This window comes from Hemicordylus capensis, chromosome 3, assembly GCF_027244095.1.
Source record: "Hemicordylus capensis ecotype Gifberg chromosome 3, rHemCap1.1.pri, whole genome shotgun sequence".
Classification (NCBI taxonomy): Eukaryota; Metazoa; Chordata; class Lepidosauria; order Squamata; family Cordylidae; genus Hemicordylus; species Hemicordylus capensis.
In genome coordinates, this window is record NC_069659.1 from 91,539,612 (window position 1) to 91,562,166 (window position 22,555).

Genomic DNA, 22,555 nt, shown 5'->3' on the forward strand with positions numbered 1-22,555 from the left:
CAGAGTGAAGCAAGGGAATAATAATAGAGCAAATAATTTCAGCAACTTCACCAGAGACTGCCTTCTGAGGGAAGCTTAATTAATAATCCATATACTATCCTGAGCTTGCATCCCTACTTCTTGTACATCAATGTTTAACTTTCATAATCCATTTCCCCATCACTAATTTTTGGGTCATAGACTGTCACTGATTGGTACTGCGTTTGTAAGTACTAAAGTAAGTAAACTGAAACTAATCTTGTTAAATAAAAAAAGTTCAGACCTTGAATTTGCTGCTTAAGGTTTAGGACACAATTCACAACTTGTGTGGTGCAAGAAATACATTAAATATTTATTTTAACGTGTGTGGGTTTTTTTGCATTACCTATATTAATATGGTATTTAAATAATGGCTCCTATAAGCCCAAAGTGTTCACCATCAGATGGGGCTTCATGTTCTTTGCTTATGACTTGTCAATTAGGAGGTACACCCAGATCAGTCATTCACTTAGAAACCCAGTGATGGAACTTTTCTAAGGGCAGGTAATCCTTATTCTTATGTACTTGAAAATTGGAACTTGCAGGGAGTGGATTTAGTGAAATATGTCTCCTAGTTTAATTTAGAAAACAAGTGCATATCAGCTATCTTAAAGTTGAGAACCAATGGGTTATATACACAATCATTTATTTTCATGTAGTGTTTCTCATTGCTAATTTTTGTCTGGTAATAGTGGTGGTAGTGCTTCAAGCCAGGTATAAGAAGAAGTGAATGTTTGACCAGATAGTTGCTGTCTTTAATTGGAAACAATCTATTACTGTGAGATATTTCAGGTTTATGTTCATGGAGAAGTGATATTCCCGATCAGGAAACTAACTCCTAATATTTAGATGCAGGTTTTGAATTGTATTCAATAAATAGGAAATTGGTTAAACAAATGTAGATGAAATCTTTTTCCCTGAGCACCTGAAGGTATATTCCTACAATTTACACTACCCTTTGTCTTAATGTAACTCATTTTGTTTTATTTTGAGGGTGTACTGATATTCAGTATGCAATACAGCACAATACAAATCTGACAAAGCTTTAAATACCAGTGTCTCTCATCCCATGGCAGGTCTTCATTTTTGTTTGCTTCTGTTTAAAATCTATGCATATTTAATTCAGTAGAAGAGGAGGAGGAGGAGAGAGGGAGATTTATGCATGCATGCAAATGATTTCCTGATTGACCATCTTGGTTGCATCAGTCCTTCATGCATACACAATGTTACAGGATATATTTACATAAAACAAGTGACATAGAATTGAATGTAATATTTTTCTCTCAATTACATTCTTTGTATTGTTTTATTGGACTTTTTGAGGAATCACATGGTTAGACAATTTGATATCAATTATAAAACATGTAAAAATATTTATCAGAGGATAAGTTAGTCACTTTACTCATTTGTAGATATAGCATTTGAGGCAGGCTCCTCACAGCTGGATTTACTGTAGGGATGTGCACAAAGCATTTTGGCGGAGCAAGGAGTGGGACCTTTAAGGACGAGTAAAGCAGTCCTTATCTGCTCCTCCACTGCCCTGCCACTTTTCCTGCTGTGGCGCTGCAATGCTCAAAGAAGTCCGCACATGGCCACTAAATCAGCACATCAGCTGTGTGTGGACTTCTGAGCACTGCAGTGCTGCAGCTGGAAAAGCGGTGGGACAGTGGGGAAGCAGATAAGGACTTCCTTTACTCATCCTTAAAGGTCCCTCTCTCCAGAGGCGTAACTATAGGGGGGGCAGGGGGGGCACATGCCCCGGGCGCCATCTTTTCTGGTCACATGGGGGGCGCCACCATGACAAAATTTTTTTTAAATTTTTTGTTAATACAAATGTTTCCTGCTCAGTGCAGCAGCGCTGCAGCAGTCAAGGGAGCATGTTGTAGCCCCCTCCCCCATGAGTGGTCCCTTCCGTGCCCCCCGCGCCCCCCCCATTGCTTTGCTGGCGCCTGGCGGCCAGTCAGTGGCCTGGCTTGGCGGCGGCGGCGGGCACTTGTGAGGAAAAACCTAAGTATAATGTAGTATGTTGGGGGGGGGGGGCGTGGGGGGGCGCCATTTCAGTGCTTGCCCTGGGCGCCGTTTTCCCTAGTTACACCTCTGCCTCTCTCCGCCCCACCAAAATGATTCAGCGCATCCCTACTAAACGTGCCAAATTGTTTCATACACACCCCTAATTTAATGCTTTCCATAATCAATATACCCTTGTGGACTATCACTGTGCCCGCACAACTGATTGCATAGATTACAGCATAATGGTTTATTTTCTTCTTTTATTGGAACAAATTGGAATTCATAATATCCAGTTGAGTTAATATAAAATGAAAATATTTGCCTTTTCTCAAGTTAAACATGTTGCTATCAAATATTTAAAAAGAAAATAAAACGAAACAAATTCTTTAGCTAGCCAAGCCATCAGTTTCCATTGAAGGCTAGTTTCAGGCCCTGCTCTCAGCATCCCTCGCATGGCATCAGCACACAAATGGCGTGCCCTCAAGCCTCCTCGTAGCGGAGGTTTGAGAGAGGGGCAGGTAAGACATGCCTGCCTCCTTTTAAAGGCACACTCCATGCCAAAATGTTTCGGCTGCAGGGAGCCGAATTGTTTCAGCACCTCTTCAGAGAAGCTGCGAAATGATTTGGGCTCATCCCTACATAGGACTGGTTCAGACATCATGACTCCTGCATAAGTGCTGCATGTAGCAGTGAGTTGTATCCAAAAGTGCATTGCACAAGTGGAAAGGCACTTCCTGCTTCTCCCTAATTTCTGCCAGTTTCCCCCCTCTCACTGCAACCCCTCAGTACCCTGTTTTGGAGGGTCTCCTGACCTTTAAGTGGACTTTTGAGTTCAGCACAGGCAGGATGGACTGATTTTTAAATCAATGTGATTAAATCATCAAGAGAAAAATTCTGATTTAAATTAAGTGTCTCTATACTTAAACAATGCTGCAAATCTGATCACTAAAACGTGTTAATTTACAACTCATTAGACCATCTGGAGGTTCCGATAACGACAGTCATACTTGACAGAAGAAATGTACCTTAGCAAACTCTGTAGCAGTTCCAGAAAATTGAAGAGCCTTGCTTTTTAACAATATCACTTGAAGCTTTAGGGCTGAATGAAAAAGAGGTGGCACTGAGCACCAGTCCCCACAAAACCCCTCAGAGAAAATTAAAAACAAAAAACTTGCATATGAAGAAAGACCCAAGTTAGAGGATGGACGTCTGTCTTTGCTGCTAATGTTTGATTTTGCTCCATGATTGGCCACAGACTCGCTTAACACAGCCACACCAGGAATATAGTGTAACATTTGTTGTAGACCCATTCATGTATCTTCTTCATAAGCCCCCTGTCCCATATGAATGTGTTTTCCTCTGCACCTGTGCAGAGCCTTTAGGAACCTTCTAAAGCTTCTCCTCAGCGTTTTTGATGGTAGCCCCACTCATTTGGGCACATGGTATATAGACCTCGCTGGTGTTACTCCCCTCAGTTCTTTGTGGACTGCCGCAGTTACAGCTCTGTTGAGGACACTTCACTTTATTCCAATTCAGTTCAAGGTGCTTAGTCAGACTTTTTTTTAAAGTCCTGCATGATCTTGGACCAGAATCTCTTTAGGAGTGCCTACTTCTGTTTGAACCCTTCCCCAATTTGTTTAAATGATCAAATAAAGCCTTGCCCAGACTCCCATTGTTTAGAGAGATCATGTTGGTGGTTACTAAGAGCAGACAATTTCCTGTAATGGTGTACTCATTATAGAGCTTGCTTCCTAGGAACTTCTGCCATGCCAACTTGCTGCTTGCTTTAAATTTAGTTAACATTTTTGTTTTCAAGATCTCTGGGGTTGTATAGGTAAATGCTATTAGTTTAGTTTAACAAGATACAGAGATAGTGTTTAAGAGAATATGTTTCTGTACTCTTATAGTATCTATTCTGTTGTATGTTTTAAGATGGCCCTTTGTATTTACTGTTGTCTGCTGCTCTTGAGCTGCTTTTCGATGTAGACCTAAAAGCAGTCTGGAAACTTTAATATCTCTAGGTTTCTAGAGCTAGGTGCCATTGAAAACTGGTGGATTATAAGGCTCACAATATTGTGGGTATTTTCATATTCACAGTCAGTGTTTACATCTCATATACGTATGCTGGAAGTGAAGCATCTCTTGGAAGACATTTGAAAGGAGCTGCAGCCAGTCTCATGGAAGGTGTGTGGAACTGAGGTTTTGTGGACTTCTGAGGTTGGAGTCTATGATGACTGTGATGAATCCATCTTTAAAAGGGTGCATATGGCTACAAAAGATATCAAAGTTTTTTAAATCTTATATTAAATTTCATTCAGTGTGTGTAACAGTACTTAGTATAGTTAGGGATGGCAAACTGTGAAATGATAGGTATCTGGAATGTTGAGAGTTGGAAGATTCTGAGCAGCTGTATGTGAAGTTTTGAAAGTATTTCTATTTTGAAACACAGACAGCATAATAATAGTTTGTTATTTTGAAATTGTTGACTAAAGTGTTGCCAGCAGCAGGATATAAATTTACAGCAGCATTACTTCTGAGTCCTAACTGTGTAATAGTGTGTTTCACATTCCACAATACTCGTACAGTTTTTACTATTGATGGTTAAACTATACCCAAACAGGCTCAAATCTGGAAGAACAAACTGTTTTCTCCCAACAGTTTGTTGCTCTTGCCCACATTTCCAAGACTTTTTGGATCCTATCACACTTTCAGTGGTGCCACTGGAAGTGCAGCAGGATCTGATCCAATTCCTCCCTTCCCTGGTTGCCTCTTCAAAAATTCCATACTCTCTCATTTACCTTTCTTATGGCTCCATCGGCACCATGTTAATAGAAGCACCTGTCCCCTCCCTGGCAATACCTGGCATGGAATCATGGCAGGCTGCCAGATGCAAGGAAGTTGCGAATTGTTGTATTTTGAGTGCTGCCGAGTCGGACTGCAGTGCCGACCCATGGTAGAAGTGCTGGAGAAAAAACTATTCCCAGACCTGCTTTTATCTGGCAGCTATGGTGACTCCATGCTAAACAGAAAGGGGAGATGGGGGGGAATGCTATAATTGGCAAGTAGGGATGTGCACAAACCAGGGTGGATTTGATTTAAATCAAACTGATTTAATTCACAATTTAAATCACGATTTAAATCACTAGTCAGTAAGGCTTGATTTAAATCATAGTTTTCTACATAAAGACTAATTCTTGCTGGTATAACTTTAATATGCAAGTAGATGAAGATTTTTAGAATAACAACTTTTCATATTAGTTTTTTTATCCCCAGTTTAATAGGTTAATCATTCATATTTGGACAACTTTTCTGTTGTACTTAGGAAGGAGAAAAATAATCATTACCTTAATAATAACAATTTAAATAGATTTATTCAACTGAAACAGTAACATTACAGCATATGTTATTTGCTTAAACAAACATCCATGTTTGTTAACTAATTTGGCTAAACAAAATATATATATTTTAAGAAACTTAGACTGTCAGCCCAGCCTACACATGAAAAACTTAAATACTGTCCTCTGTAGCTCACTCGTCATCTTCATCTTCTTCTTTGTTCATAATCTGGAAAAGAAAAACAAGCTTTCCTGCTTTATCGGGTCCCAAACGATTTCTCAATTTAGAATGAATGAGTCCAAAGGAAGAGAATATTCTTTCAACGCCTGCAGAAGAAGCTACTGCTGTTAAAAGTGAAATCATTACTTGAACAGTCTCTAAATCCAAGTGCTTAAGTGACTTCCACCAGTTCACTGGTGTGACTTTCTTTGAAATATCTTCAGCAAACATATATTTCTTGAATGGTTCCCCCTTAGCTTTGAAGTTTATTATAGTTGGCATTACAGATGGATGATTGCTGGATACCCATGTCATAGCTAACTCCTCTTCCTCAGCACTTAAGTTTTGACCCTGGTACTGGATATTGACAATATTTGCCAAAAAATGAGCTGGAGACAGTACTTGTCCCATTCGTTTTTTTAATGCTTGTAATTTAATTCTGTCCATGTGTAGTTCTGTTTTTAAGTGTTCACTCAGTTCCTTCCAAATTTCAACAGCATCAGCAATAAAACAGCTATTTTTCTGTATTTTGTTTAAAGATTCAGAGATGGGTTTCAGGATGCTCAGCATATGTTCAACATTTCTCTTAAGCCCAATGTTGAGGATTCTGGCCGTGATAGTGCCATCTATTTTATCTCGATTTTGTTCACAAACTGTCATCAGAATAGGCCAGTTCTTGATATACTGCTCAAAACAGTCCACCACAGAGTTCCATCTAACATCTTGTGGGAGCGTTAGCTTGGTTCCACCCATCCTTTTCAGAGCTGCTGCAGCAAAGTGATTGTTACGGAAGTATTTAGCAATTTCAACAACATTAGTCTTTATTTCTGGAACACTTAAGTCTTTGGCTAAGAGGTGCAGCAAATGAGCACTGCAACCATATGTTATTAGCTTTGTATTCCCTTCCTGCTCTTCTAAATTTCTTCTCATCTTGGATACATTTGCAGCATTGTCTGTGACCAAACTGCGTACTAGACATTTGAATTTTTGTTCACATGTTATTATAGCTTTTACTGCCACTTCTTGTAAGTATTCTGCTGTGTGTGCATTTCCTGACGTATCAATTGTTTGTGCAAGGAAGACTTTCCCTTCTTCTGTTGTTATACAAGCACATACAATAGGATCATTGTGGACATTACTCCACCCATCAATACTTAGGTTAACAATTCTACCCTCCAGAGCTGTTGCACATTGCTCCATTTCTCTGTCATACACTTTATCCAGCAGTTTCCCTGCAACATCTGCTCTGCTGGGTGGACTGTATCCTGGTCTCAGTGACTGAACCATATTAATGAAATGTGGGTTCTCAGTCAGACGGAAAGAAGAGTTCGTTGCATAAACAAACTGGGCAATTTTTTCATCAATTAACTCTTTTTCTAATCTGCTAGTTTTTATCACAAACTTATCTATGGTGGTTCCAGGAGGGAAGGGTTTTTTCTTTCTTTTAGGTGATAGTGATATGTGGCTGTGGGTGTCTGATGATGATGCTAATGAAGCACTATCCTGGATGGATAACTCTGAAACTGTAGAACAGGAGGATGGTGATCTTGAAGGTGGATAGTTTCCAGAATCCATGAATTCCCCTAAACAAAAAAGTCAATGCTGTTATTTTATTGTTTATACAATTTCTGCTTATTGTACACAGCACTGCCCAAAAAGGAATATTTGCTTTTCTTCATAACTGTACCAAATGACAGTAACATGCAGTAATAATAAGAAATATAATTTTGCTCAAACATGACAGTTCAAGGCAGTCTTTAGAAATATTATATGATTCAATAAAAACGTTTACCAACCTGAAGATCCTGCCTGTTCAAATGTGTTTCTTTGGTCATCTTCATCACAGCACTTCTCATGATGTTGCCTCATTCGGGCCACCAGGCCTTGCATTTCTTTGTTGCAGTGTTTGCATTTTGCACGCATGCCTGCCTTACCGATAGGTAAAGGAACTTCATTAAAATATTGCCAAACTGGGTCTCTTTTACGGCCTGCTGCCATTATAGGTTTTTTCCTCCAAGGAAAGAATGTGATAAACCTCAGGTCATACACACAAAAAGATCCAAAGACTTGTCTGTCTGTGGCTATGCAGTATTGTGCTCAGAAAGTTTCACTTTCATTTTGTACTGCTTGTCTGCTTGCCCCTCCCTCCTCACACTTAGTTTCACTCTCTTCTTGTGCAGATCTATTCCACTCCAAACAATCAGAAAAATATTGTTTCTATTCTATTTCACTGAACTTCTTGAAACTTAGCACTGAAGGGGTTGATTCTATATTCATAGGTTTGTAGAACAATAGGATTAAGGTCTTTTTCTCAACTCTGTTCATGTCATAACATTTTTGCTGTGAAGAAGAGGCATGTGATCTCTGCTGAGTCAAATTCAGTTTTGAGAACTGCAAAAGTAAACCAAGCATCTGTGATAATATCTTGTAGGCAGAGAAACTGCCCAATAATCTTACAAAAACCTCTGGAAGAGCATGACATTAATGGAATTTATTTACCAAAAAAATTAAACATATACAGCCTTATTCTACATAATTAAAAAACTAATCTTTATTTCATGATGGAATAACCTTTGGATGGTAATATATTTTCCTCAAAAAGCATTTTATTTTAAATAATCTGATTTAAATAAAAAAAATCTGATTTTTTTGATTTTTTTAAAAAAATCATTGATTTTTATCCACCCTGGCACAAACCGAAGTTTGTGCACAAGTTCAGTGCTGAACAGGTTTGGGTGAGGTCTGAACTGATTCAGCGCTGCCAGACATGGGGTGGGGGAGCTGTGAGTGGGGGATCTCTTAAGGAGGAAAGCCAGTCCTTAACTGCTCTGTGCCGCCCCATGAAGCTTTCTGCTGTGATGGCACTCCCCCCAAGAACCTGCATGCAGTGCCGTCACACAAATGGCATCCACGCATGTATGGACACCATGTGTGTGCTCGCGCTGTGCGTAGTTTTTTGGGGGGAGTGCTGTTGCAGCAGGAAGCTGCATGTGGTGGCAGAGAGACTTGCTTTCCTCTTTAAGAGATCTTGTTTGCTGGACCCCCACCCTACCTCCAGTGGCGCCGAACCTGTGTTCGTGCACATCTCTGTCAGGAAGTAGGTGAGACAGATATTGCTGACTACTAATGGAACATGTGAATAGGCATAGATTTTCCACAAGCTCCCATTAAGGCATAGACATGCTCCAAAATGTTAGTTTCCTGGATTTGAAGTTTAAGGAGTGAGAGAAAAAAAACCAGGCTTTTAATAAGATTTATGGTTTAAATTTTTAATGCTGTTTTTAAATGTTTTTAATGTTAATGGTTTTAATGTCTAAATTATTTTAATGGCTTAATTGATTTATTTTTGATTCTAACTCTTAATTGTTTTTGATTGTTTTTATTTGTTGCAAACCACCCTGAGCCATTTTTGGAGGGGTGGTATATAAATCAAATAAATAAATAAATAATAAAATTGTAAAGAACCTGGTTATAACCACCTGAAGTTGTTATTGAGGTTGCAAAGGTTGATGTTTAGGATAAGTTTGACAAAGACAATTACTTGTAGTTAGCTGTTGCATTCCCCTATTTCAACTTTGAATGTTGTTGTTTTTGAGGAGACAGCTGGTATAGCTATCAGTGGTAAGATGAATATAATTTTCTAATATATATAATTAAAATTGAATATAACACCTTGTAACTTTAGTCACACATAAGGTGTTTAATAGTAAAGGTAAAGTTGTGCTGTTGAGTCGGTGTCGACGCCTGACGACCACAGAGCCATGTGGTTTTCTTAGAATATAGGAAGGGTTTACCATTGCCTCCTTGCGCACAGTGTGAGATGATGCCTTTCAGCATCTTCCTATATCGCTGCTGCCCAATATAGGTGGTTCCCATAGTCTGGGAAACATCCCAGCAGGGATTCGAACCTCTTGCTCCCTAGGCAAGTTACTTTCCCGGTATTGTATAGTCTTCTAGATAGATTAGGAAGATAGTTCTTTGCTCACTTATGGGCTATTTATAGGTAGCAATTTGAAATATCTCAGATCCTCATATCACTTAATTCTGAGGAAGCAGACACAGCTTTAGTTGGATGTGACTTTAGTAGGAGCAGTCTTCAACTTAAGACACTGTGAGTTAAGACAAACGGCACTTAAGACATTCATGAGTTGCCACCTTGTTTCAGTTTTACAAAAATTGCTGCAGAAAAGGAGGCTCCACTAGACAGCTGCTGGTGCGTGGGCTAGAAGAGAAAGAAGCAACAATGGCAGCTCAGGCTCATGTTGCCATCGAGAGTGGCAGTCCTGGTGGCAGCTGCTGCTATGCCTGAGGCCACTGAGGGATTGGCTTGCCTGTCCAAGATATTCCTGCAGCTGCCACCATTATTGCTGCTTTGGCTCCTCCTTCTCCCTAGGTTCTGCCGTGTTGTATCAGCAAGAGGAAAAGAGGCTGACCCTTCCCCCAACCTGCACTCTGCTTCCTGCACACCTTCTTTTCTTCCTTGTTTAACTTGTCCAGGAGAAGGCAAACTACCCAGTTACCTCCCATGTTTCCAAGGAAAAGTGAGAGAGAACCAGGAAGGACCTGGGTAGGGAGTGGATGGCGAGGGTGAACAACTTCTAATTCTCCACCATCAACTTCTGTGCTGCATGTCTGTGAGTGACAGACCACTGGCTTTGGCAGCAGCAGAAAAAATAGGGTGTCTGGCCTTGGTTCAGGAATCAAATCTCGATTTATATGAGTTATCCCTTCTAACTGGGAAAAGAGGCACCTTTTTAACGTCATTATCTTATTTAGCAGAAGGAGAATAACTGACCCTGTCCACCCTCAGCACAGTACCTCCAGTGACAGTTGCTGGTGTCTATCTTATATTTCTTTTTAGATTGTGAGCCCTGTGGGGACAGAGATCCATCTTATTTCTTTTATTTATTCTCTATGTAAACTGCTCTGGAAACCTTTGTTGAAAAGCAGTACATAAATATGTTTTTGTGGTAAAATTGGTTTCAAATTAAAACGTTTTTATTTAAGACAATGTTTTCAGGAACCAGTTGTGAGTCTGAGAACATCTTGTAAATACATAATTAAGAGATTTTGCTTTGGGGGCAAAATGGTTGCATCTCATTACTTTAGCTTTGGGAAAACAGTTGCTTTGTTACAGACTTTCACTAGTATTTGCACTAGGAGTTTTTTCAGCTCAAAGGAATAAAAATTTTCAAGATGTTCCATTTCCCCAGAGATAGGGTATTTCCGCCTCCCTCTTAGAAACCAAATGCTAAAAAGCATCTCTCTCTTGAAACAGAAGAATGACATTTGTAGTCTTATACGTATTTGCAGTATATGAAGGACACAGTGCTCTATAAGAACTTGCAAGTTTAGAAAAAGTGGGTGTATTTCATCATCAGATTACCCTTTATAGATATTGTGCAGCAGTGCACCTAGACTTGAGCCATAAAGTCTACTTAGAAAGATTCAAACTGTTTGGATATTTGGAAGCTGCTCAGAACTCTGGAAGATAGAATTAAAACGCTTATATAAATACATAGTACAATGGCACCTGGAGAGAATGGAGACTGCCTTGACTTTTTCTCCTGCTGACAGATTTATTTATTAGAATTTTATTCTGTCCTCCTAAGGAGCTCAGGGTAGTGTACATGGTCCCTCATGTATCCTCCCAACAATCCTATGAGGTAGGTTAGGCGAAGAGAGAGTGGCCCAGGATCACCAGTGAGTTTCATAACTGATTAAGGATTTGAACCTGGGTTTCCCAAGTCCTAGTCTGGCATTCTAACCACTAAACCACACTGGTGGATTGTACTGCAGTCTACTGTGAAAGAACAATATGTTCTTCTTTGATTTGAAACCAGGTAATCTAGACCATTCTATAAAGTATGAAATATGATAGATCACTTTAAGGATGTAACTGGAAGTATGTTTCTTATAGGCAATTGCTCTGGTCTTTAGTACTGCTTATGGTGCTGGTGTAATGTAGTGACTTAACGGCAAGAGCTGTGAACCTCAAACCATAGGATTCAGAACTTGCCTTATGTCTGACAACGTGGTGAGATTATTTGCTTTTATTGAGGTTTTTAAAAAATTAATAATAATTCTGCTTTTCAGCAAAAAGTTCTCAAAGGAGTTTACATAGCAAAAGAAATAAGATAGTTCCTTGCCCCAAAGGGGCTCTCTCTCTCTCTCTCTCTCTCTCCCTCCACTAGTGACTGTTAAGCCCGTTACATTAACGGGCGCTAGAAGAGTTGTGAACAGGGGAGCTGGCTGCGCGCCTGCGCCAGCTCAGTCCTCTCTCTGACTCGCTGGAGAGAGGACGTCTGTAGCAGCTCCTAGGCCGGTCAGGAGCACATGGCCAGGCCTAATGGGGCGACTGTGCTGGGGGCTGTAGCGGCGGCGGAGGGCTCTTAAGCCCCCCCTCCACCGAGAATCAAGGGCGGCCCCCTGCTTAGAGGCCATGGGTGCGGCCTCCCTCAGTGGCGCTGCAGACGCAGCATAATCGAGCGGCCGCTCCCGGGGGCTGTAGTGGCGGTGGAGGGCTCTTATGCCCTGCCGCCGGGGATCCAGGGCGGCGAGCGGCCTCCCCACCACCGGAGTGGCTGCTCCGGGTGGCGCCACAGACGCGACCCAATCCGAGCGGCTGCTCTTGGGGGCTGTAGCAGCGGTGGAGGGCTCTTAAGCCCTGCCGCCAGGGATCCGAGCGGCCTCCTCACCAGCGGAGCGGCGCGCGCGCCACGCATGTGCAGAACACTTGCAAGAGACACGGACGCAGGTACCTTAGGGTTTTATTATATAGGGGGGATATATATATATATATATATATATATATATATATATATATATATATACACACACACACACACACACACACACCTTGGTTTGAAAAAGATATTTAATCTGAGTAGGATAATTTATTAGTACTTATACTGGGGGAACTTGTTTGGACTTCCGAGGAACTTCAGCCTCATGTTACTTTATTATGGTCCGCTCCCGTAAGCTGAGTAGAGAGAACCGTCGTTGTAATGGTGGCAAGTAAAAGACAGTTGTCCTGTAGGAAAGGAATCTAGGTTTCTGATCCTACAGGCTGATTACATTCACTGATGGTTTTTTCCCCTTTATGAAAAAAGGGAAAACATACTGGCTGACATCCTAATGAGCCAGTGGGTGCACAAGGACATTGTGCAGGTAAATTCTGCTATGTTGGGAGCTTGTGATTCATACTAGTGCATTAGTGTAATGCTGTTGTGCTAGTTTAAGTAAGTTATGCAAAGAAAGGAACATTTGTTTGAGATGTATCTCCCAAGAAGATCTTTTCCAGATTGGTGTATCTCTCAAGAAGATCAAAACAAAAAGATAAAAATAATTCAAGAAGATCTAAACTTTCTAGAATTCTCCTTTCTAGACTGGTGTATCCTTCAAGAAGATCAAAACAAATGGCTTTCCCTGAAAATAAATTTATTACAACAATGTGATGAACTAGCTAATGAGGACTGTCCACAAGTTCCATTGAGTTGGCTCCACAGTGAGTAAGCTGTTTGTAAGATTGTCGATGCTAGAAAGTCAAGCAGGAATTCTATCTATGTAAAGCTGACTGTATACTGACAAGCAGGATATCGTTCTTCTGCAAATGACAGCCATCAGGACGACTATTTGGATTCAGTGTTGTGTTTAAGATATTTGCTGTGTGTTTCAACAATACTTTGCAAGCATAATGGGATGACTTGTTTGAAAGCTTCTATTTTCATGTTCTGGGGGTTACTGAGTATTGTTTGAAAGCTTCTATTTTCATGTGCTGGGGGTTACTGAGTATTGTGATTTCAAACATCTAGAGCTGCTTAGAAAAGTCACTTTAGAAAGTCAACAGATTTCACAGAGGCATTGATTGTTTATTGAAGTAGGTATCTGATGGATGTTCTTTGCATATTGCCATATTATTAGTGGGGAGTTCTTGATTGATTGATTAAGTGCCGTCAGATCGGTGTCAACTCTTAGTGACCACATAGATAGATTCTCTCCAGGATGATCTGTCTTCAACTTGGCCTTTAAGGTCTCTCTGTAGTGTATTCATTGCTGTCATGATTGAGTCCATCCACCTTGCTGCTGGTCATCCTCTTCTTCTCTTTCCTTCAACTTTCCCCAGCATTATCAACTTCTCAAGGGAGCTGGATCTTTGCATAATGTGTCTGGATTATGATAGTTTGAGCCTGGTCATTTGTGCCTCAAGTGAAAATTCTGGATTGATTTGTTCTATGATCCATTTGTTTGTTTTCCTGGCTACCCGTATCCTCAAAATTCTTTTCCAGCACCAATAGTTCAAAAGCACCAATACTTTTTCTCTCTTGCTTTTTCAAAGTCCAGCTTTCGCATCCATAGAGTGTCATGGGGAAACCCATTGTCTGACTGATTCTAATCTTCATGGGTATAGGCATCTAAATATCCTTTCCGAGACCTTTATTGCAACCCTACCAAGTGCTAGTCTGCGGTGTATTTCTTGACTGCTGGATCCTTTACTGTTGATGGTTGATCCTAAAAGGCAGAAGCTATCCCCCACTTCAGTGTCTTCATTGCCAATTCTGAGACTGGTTGCTGTACCCATTGTCATTAGTTTAGTCATCTTTACATTTAGTCGTAGTCCCCTTTTTTCACTGTGCTACTTGACTTTCATTACTAGAGCTTGCAGATCATCTGCATTCTTAACTATCAGAGTGTTGGGGGAGTTCTTACATTTAAGGTGTTTAAACTTCTGTCCCTTGTGAAACATGAGTGTCTGTCTGTCTCTCTCTCTCTCTCTCTCTCTCTATATATATATATTTGGCGCATTGCCACATATACTAAATTTAATTTTAAAGGTTTATTAAAATACAAAGTATCTTTAAAGATGTATACTAATGGATGTAGTTTATATTTTTTAACATATAATAATGCAGTTGTACCCTAATTACCGCTATACTGACAAACTCCATCTCTTATAAGATGGGGCGGTGACAAAACAAGTTATATTTTCCCATTATCATTACATTCTGAGGATTGTTCCCCCCCCCCCAATTAATATAGCACTGTGAGAATGGGAGAGTGAAAGATGGGGAGTAATAACTAAAATAGCCGACTTCCATTCTTCAGACTATCTATCTAGCTATCATCATTTTCTAAGGCATACCTGTGGCTAATCCTGTGTATTCCTCTCACAAACCTCTTGTGAGAGTTTGCAGGCAGAAGCACCTGATTGGGTAGAGGGCATTTCATATGCAGATAAGGAGGAGGCGCCTGTGATGGTTAATGTCAGTTGGAATGCAAGTGTTGCTGGTCGGGAGACATTCTTGATTGTAGAGGAGAGGAATCTCTCTATATATCTATCTATATCTATCTATCTATAAAGGATAGTGGCCAGGGGTCTGTGAAGAGAGGGAGGAGCTCCTTCAGGAGAAGGAGGCTTCTGTTGTGTGAATTAAATGAGGAAACAAGATGAACAAGATTTATTTAAGATCTATTAATTCAGGAAGGGAGAGAGAAAGAGAGAGAAAAAGAAAGGAGAGGAAGAAAGACAGAGGGGAAGAGTGAGTGAAGGAGAGAGAGAGAGAAAGAAGGGAGGGAAAGAGAAAGAAGGAAGGGTGAAGGACCGGCCTGAGCCTGTCAGCGGCCTGAGGGGAATGAGCGGCCCTGGTGGTGGCGGCAGCAGCAGCAACAAGGAAGGGCCCAGTCAACCACTGCTGTTGTTTGGGGCTACTGAGGCCATTGGCGGAGGGAGGGAGGCAAGAAAGGCGAGGGCCTGGGCCTGTCAGCAGCCTGTGGGGAATGAGTGGCTGGGGCAGCAGCAGCAGCAAGGAAGGGCCCAGTCAACCACTGCTGTTGTTTGGAGCTACTGAGGCCATTGGCGGAGGGAGGCAGGCAGACAAGGGAAGGGCCTGGGCCTCTCAGCAGCCTGAGGGGAACGAGTGGCTATGGTGGTGGAGACAGCAAGGAAGGGCCTGGTTAACCGCTGCTGCTGTTCCTGGGGTGGTGGTAGAGCAGGTTGAGGGTGGGGAGGTCTCTGGGGATAGGGGTCTGAAGCTTGGCCAATAGGCACCAGCAACACTGAAGCTGTGACCAAGAGGGGTGAGGGGGGTGGAGTAAAGGAATGGAGGGGTGACCAAGAGTGGGATGGAAGCAACGGGATGGAGGAGGAGGAGAAGTGTGGCTCAGGTGAGGGTGGAGAGATCTCTGAGGTTAGGGGGGCTGTGACAGGGGGTGAGGGGAGCAATCAGTCACTACTGAGCAGATGCTTTGCGCAGGTTAAGCTAGTATTGACTTAATATTAAAAGCAGTTGGCAATTAGAGACTGTTGCTAAACAATATTTTTTATTTATTTTAAATTAGCAGGCAAAACTGTTACTTGATTGCTAGGTTACCACTTTCTAATCATAAAACCCTACTATTTTGAGACCAACTTTCTAGTATTCATTAAAACATATGTCAGTTCTCTTCTAAACTTTTAGAATTAGCAACTTAGTTATTTGCATGTTACTAAGCCCTGGGCTTGAGACTTGGGCACTTGTTAATGCTTAACCTGTCAAGGTGTATTAGCTATGAGATGGGATTTGGATCTCCACCCCACTCTTCAAGCATATGGAGTCACACTGAAATGTATTGTATGTAGTGATGTGCACGGTCCGGAGAAGTCCGGACCGGCACCGAAGGGGGGCCTTGTTTTTAGGGCGGGGAGGGCTTGCTTAGCCCTCCCGCCTCCTTGCCCCCGCCAGCGCCCGTATTTAACAGTATAGGGGCGCTGGAAACCAGCTGCCCCCCCCGCTGCCGCCGCCGCCGCCGCGGCAAAAGAACTCCCCAAGCCAGCCAGCCCTCCCTCCCTCCCAGCTAGCTGCCCGCCCGCACACCCACCCACCCACTCGCTCACCCGCTCACTGGATAAGAAACGAGAGGAGCTCCGGCACAGAGCTCCTCTTGTTCGGAAGGCCTCCTGCAGAATGGCGGCTTGCGCGCGCGCATGCGCACACCGCAAAGCACGCCGTTCTCCGGAGGCCCAGTCTACCCGCCGGGAAAGGGCCGGGTAGACCGGGCCTCCGATCGCTGAGTAGACCGGGCCTCCGATCGCCGGAGGCCCGGTCTACCCAGCGATCGGAGGCCCGGTCTACCCGGCCCTTTCCCGGCGGGTAGACCGGGCCTCCGGAGAACGGCGTGCTTTGCGGCGCGTGCTCAAGCCGCCATTCTGCAGGAGGCCTTCCGAACGAGAGGAGCTCTGTGCCGGAGCTCCTCTCGTTTCTTATCCAGTGAGCGGGTGAGCGAGCGGGTGGGTGGGTGTGCGGGCGGGCAGCTAGCTGGGAGGGAGGGAGGGCTGGCTGGCTTGGGGAGTTCTTTCGCCGCGGGGGCGGCGGGGGGGGGCGGCTGGTTTCCAGCGCCCCTATACTGTTAAATACGGGCGCTGGCGGGGGCAAGGAGGCGGGAGGGCTAAGCAAGCCCTCCCGCCCTTAAAGGCATACCCCCCACCCGGACCCGAACCAGGCCAGGCCGGACCGGTCCGGCAGTTCGGCCATTCTTTGGAATGGCCGCCGGACCGGTTCGGGCACACCGATAATTGTATGCAGGAGGAGACATGGAGTCACTGAAATGTTTTGTGGAGTGGTATCATGTGGTCTGAGTAATCATAGGTGAATGGTTTCGGAAGCAGAGTTCTGGAGAACAGGTAAAAAAATTAAGGTGTGACCATGGAAGTTCAGAGAGAAAAATGTTACAAAAAGTAAGGTGGGAGATGGACAGAGCATGAATCAGAGTTTTCAGTAGAGAGACTAGGGTAGTGCTGTACAGAGAGAAGCAACATGACTTGTTGACAGAGAAATCAATCATACAAACCAAGGCTTTGTCCCTGGTCAAGAGGGTGGGTGGTTGTGATGTTAGTATACTGGGAGGAAAGCTTGGGAAAACAGCTCAGGAGTTCTGTATGTATAAGATAACAGGACAACAACTTCTTTAGAAAAATATCTTTAATATTTTTCTGTATTAGCCCGAGTAGCTAATATAGATTAAAAAGAATAAAAATGCAAAACCAAACAAAAATAGCAGAACAGTGCTAAAAGCCAGATTAAAACACAAAAAATGAAATCTGAAAACTGGGCAAATGTTCAACCAGGTGCCAAAAGGGCATCAGAGACTGCACAATGCACACCTCCCTGGGAAAGAGTGTTCCAGAGTTGGGGCATCAAAACTGTGGAATCACCAGTAATCAATTTCCTGTCATTTGCCCAGGAAATTGATTACTGGGCAAATGTTAAATGTTTTAGATTTCCTGATTTGGTTGTGTTCTTGGCTACCTTGACTCTATTCATTGGAGTAGCTGTTCCTTAGGAATTTGATGCGTGTTGAACTTTGTTTGGATTCAGTCAGTCAGTCAATCAATATTTTATTACGGTCTAAGAACAGCACATTCGATTGGATTCATAAAGTCAGTCTGACACAGAGTCGGGGCATTCTAGGTGCTGTGACTGAATGGTAGCTAAGCCTCCTGGCTTACTTGCTCAACAACTTGTGGCATGTGGTTTGTTCCAGCCAAACAGCAGACAAGGGCCCTGATATGCCTTTCCTACTTTGGAGCAGGAAAGGGAGGAGGTCTGTTAGTTAGTTAGTCCTGCATGACCAAGGCACTTTGAGTGCATTTGCAGCTTGGCCAATAACTCCAAGCCTGCCTCCCAACCTTGAGTTGATGCGGGGCCTGGGGGGAGATAGGAGAAGAGGAGATAGATGGATGTATACCAGATGAGGTTATTCGGGTTAGTTATTATGTGGAAAATCTAGTAAGTCTGATATTGTATCACAACTCTGTTGATTAAAATCCTGTTGTTTGAATTTCTCCTTATACTGTTCAGAACATTTGTTAAATTCATTTAACAGATCAGTATTTTTATTGGTTTTTGTCGCAACCTCTCCATTGACTGAGATTTGGTTGGTGGGGACAAGAGACAAAGCCTTTTCAGTTGTGGCCCCTCCATTCTGGAATGCCCTCCAAGAAGAGCTTCACTGTCCTCTCCCTTAAGACTTAAAAAAAAATCTTAAAACTTCTTTGTTTAGAGAGGCCTTTTAGTGTGTTACTAGAGCCTAATGAGTTTTTAATCGTAATTTGGTTTGATTTTACTGTTTTTATTCTACATTGTGTGTAGACATACAACATAGACACACAAATTTGGGGCAGTAAACAAATATAATAAATAAAAACTTTGTTTTGTGTTAAATTTCATATTACTTGTATTGTTTTTCTGCATTGAGCCTCCCTAAGCAGTATTGTACTGGAAGATATAAATATTTTAAATAAATAAATTCTTCAGCTGTCTATTAAGGTCCTCATGAATCTTGAGTTCCGAGATAAAATAAGAGTTGCAGGCAGTTGGAATGATGTACCATTGTTCTCTATCTCAAGGAGCTCTCTAGTGTTTGAAATATCTTTAGAGAAAATAGATAATTATGAATATTGTTCCTAATGTTACTCTTGGTAATAATGATTCATGCCTGATTATAGCAGAATTTTATAGAAAAAACAGTTACCTTATTCAATTTTTAATTGTTTGATTTATGTACTGCCTTTGATAAAACTCATCACTAGGTGGTTTAGAAAAATTATACAATAAAATTCCATTAAATCACATTAAAATATTAAAATCAATTAAGATAAAAACAAATTATCATCTGCTATATATTTTGAAGAATTTGTGTGAAATAGTCATAGTTCTCAATGACCTACAGTTACCAAATTTTGCATTAATAGTCCTGCCACTGAAATTAGCTGAATGAACTACGTTTTACACTGGAATATGCTGGGGGAAAGGTTTAAATATTTTAAAAAAGAGATTCTGAATATAATCAGCAGATTTTAACTGTTGTTCTCAACAGATTTTTACTACTCAATCAGTAATTCAAAAACATCATCATGCCAAAGAGAAGCAGAAGAACTTGCTCAGTTTCAAATTTACTATGATTAAAATGTACCATATATGGTGGTAATTCAATAAAATGGATATTTGAAGTTAAAATCCTCTGAATGTCAATTTTTTTTAAGTATATCAATAAAAATTCTATTATATATAGATTTAATTTATCTATCAATGTAATCTATGCAAAATGACCTTGCCCAGTCAACAACAGGCCTCACCCACCAGTATAATCTAAAGCAGGGGTTGATAACCTTTCAGAAGTGATGTGCCAAGTCTTCAGGGGCAGCTCAAGGAGGGGTGGTGCTCAAAGTGAAGCTGGCGTTCCTGTCTCACTAGCCCACCCTGGTCTCTGCACCAGCTAGGCCATTATGCTGCTCCACTCCCACATTACTGGCTAAATCACTGGCCATGCTTCCACTGGACTTAACATCGGGCTGCGAGTCCTGTGCTGATCACTGTATCTCTTCTTCCTGCCACTATTGAGTATTGCTGATTGGTCCATCTCTGTGTCCTTCAAGAAATGTTTGTGCTTTCTCTTCTCCATTTTTGAAGCAGAGAAAGCACAGAAGTTGATTGCTGGAGGAGAAAGATAGCATGCTCTTGAGGAAGACTGGCTGCTACGATGCCCGCTGCCTGCCTCTGGCTGATGTGTTGTTGCTTGCTGTAGCAGGCAGTGGACATCCAGGATCAGCTGGGATGGTCTTTCTGACTGTTTTGGCTGACTGGCTCTCATAAGTTCACATTCACTTTTTCAGAGTGTGCGTGTTCAAGAGAGAGTTATCCAGCACAGCGAAAGAGATTGTGCTACGGATCCTGGATGTCCTTGCCTTCTACAGCACTTGGTAACATGTCAACCAGAGGCATGCAGCGCACATTATAGTGGCCAGTCTTCCTAGCAGTGCGAGTGCCATGCTAAATAATTTTGCATGCCACTTCTGACACACATGCAATTTGCTGACCGCTATCTTGAATGTGTGTACTTAAGTGTGTACTTAAGTCTGACCATATTGAATGTGTGTACTTAAGTTTGGGGACCAGGGATAGATGGGGACTTTTTTTGGTGTACTGATTGCCCCGTTGCCCAACTGAGTCCCTTACTGAGCTCATGGACTTGGTCACGGGACTTGCGTTGGAGTCTCACAGACTTTTGGTGCTGGGGGACTTCAGTGTTGGTTTCGGGACCAATCTGTCCGGGGCAGCTCAGGAGTTCATAGCAGCCCTGACAACTATGGGCCTATCCCAGGTGGTCTCTGGACCGACGCACACTGCGGGTCACATGCTTGGTTTCGTCTTTTAGTTACTTACTTGCTTACTTATTTATTTTTACATTTATATCCCGCTCTTCCTCCAAGGAGCCCAGAGCGGTGTACTACATACTTGAGTTTCTCTTTCACAATAACCCTGTGAAGTGGGTTAGGCTGAGAGAGAAGTGACTGGCCCAGAGTCACCCAGCTAGTATTATGGCTGAATGGGGATTTGAACTCGGGTCTCCCTGGTCCTAGTCCGGCACTCTAACCACTACACCACGCTGGCTATCTTTTACTCTGATCAGGGTGGTGTTCCGTGGGTGGGGACTCCTGTGATTTCCCCATTGTCATGGACGGACCACCATCTGGTTAAGGTTGGGATTACAACCACTTCCCACCTCCGCAGGGGTGAGGAGCCTATTAGAATGGTCCGCCTGAAGAGGTTATTTGATCCAGCAGGATTCCAAGAAGCCTTGGAAGGATTTAATGTTGGTTTTGCCGGTGATCCTGTTGATAGCCTGGTTGAGAATTGGAACAACTTGCTCACCAGGGCAGTAGACACGATTGCTCCTAAGCGTCTCCTCTGACTCGCTTCAAAATTGGCCCCTTAGTTATACGGAAGATATACAGGTGCTGAAGTGGCAAGGTAGGCGATTGGAGCGCAAGTGGAGAAAGACTTGACTTGAATCTGACAGATTACAACATAGAGCACACTTAAAGATCTATGCTCAGGCAATATGTGTGGCAAAGAAGCAATTCTTTTCTGCCCATATTGCTTCTGCGAGTTCATGTCCAGCTGAATTGTTCAGGGTTGTGAGGGGCCTAGTATCTGCCCCCCCTCCCTTGAACCAGAATCTGGAAGCATCAGTCACCCGCTGTGATGTGTTTAATGAATTTTTCGCAGACAAAATCTCTCGGATTTGGGCAGACCTAGATGGAGACTCCACAATTAATTTCATGTCTGAACTGGAGGTGTCCAATAATTTCTTTTAAATGATTCAACTAGATCAATTTCAGTTTGTGACTCCTGAAGATGTGGACTAGCTGCTTGGAGCGGTGAGGCCTACCACTTGCTCTCTTGACCCTTTTTTCCAACATGGCTTATTCTGTCTAGCAGGGAGGCTGTTGTAGGCGCCCTGGTAGAAATCATAAATGCTTCTCTGAGGGAGGGCAGGATGCCTCCTTGTCTTCTCCTTGAAATTGAATAATAATAATAATAATAATAATAATAATAATAATAATTATTATTATTATTATTATTATTATTATTATCTTAAGGAGGCAATTATTATACCTCTTCTAAAGAAGCCTGCACTAGATCCCTCAGAGTTGAGCAATTATAGGCCTGTCTCCAACCTCCCGTGGCTGGGCAAGTTAATTGAGAGGGTGGTGGCCTCTCAGCTCCAGGCGGGCTATGGGGCGGAGACTGCCTTGGTTGGCATGATGGATGATCTCCAATTGGGAATGGATAGAGGAAGTGTGACTCTGTCCTTTTGGACCTCTCAGCGGCTTTCGATACTATCCACCATAGTCTCCTTCTGGACCATTTGAGGGTGTTGGGGGTGGGAGCCACTGTTTTACAGTGGTTCCGCTCCTACCTCTCGGACAGGTTCCAGATGGTGTCAATTGGAGATTGTTGCTCTTCAAAATCTGAGTTTAAGTATGGTGTCCCTCAAGGCTCCACACTCTCTCCAGTGCTTTTTAACATCTACATGAAACCGCTGGGAGAGATCATCAGGGGATTTGGAGCTGGGTGTTACCAGTACGCTGATGACACCCAGATCTACTTCTTCATGTTAGCTTCTTCAGGTGATGGCATATCCTCTCTAA

General features: G+C 42.4%; 2 protein-coding genes across 3 annotated transcripts in view; one reads left to right on the forward strand and one right to left on the reverse strand.

Annotated features, from left to right (window-relative positions):
- The window catches only part of DYRK1A (dual specificity tyrosine phosphorylation regulated kinase 1A), a 192,351-nt gene that overhangs the window by 54,821 nt on the left and 114,975 nt on the right, over positions 1–22,555 (forward strand). The window lies entirely within an intron of this gene.
- On the reverse strand, positions 5,433–7,723 carry LOC128350053 (uncharacterized). The gene is made up of 2 exons (XM_053307635.1): positions 7,380–7,723; positions 5,433–7,166 (listed from the first exon to the last, which is right to left on the reverse strand). The coding sequence occupies exons 1-2, from the start codon at positions 7,579–7,581 to the stop codon at positions 5,557–5,559; spliced, it is 1,812 nt and encodes a 603-aa protein (XP_053163610.1). The 5' UTR covers positions 7,582–7,723; the 3' UTR covers positions 5,433–5,556.

Coding starts and splice junctions, on each gene's coding strand:
- LOC128350053 (XM_053307635.1), bottom strand. CDS start 7,581: ATGGCAGCAGGCCGTAAAAGAGACCCAGTTTGGCAATATTTTAATGAA. Junction 7,167..7,379: donor TGAACAGGCAGGATCTTCAG/GTTGGTAAACGT, acceptor TTTTTTGTTTAG/GGGAATTCATGGATTCTGGA.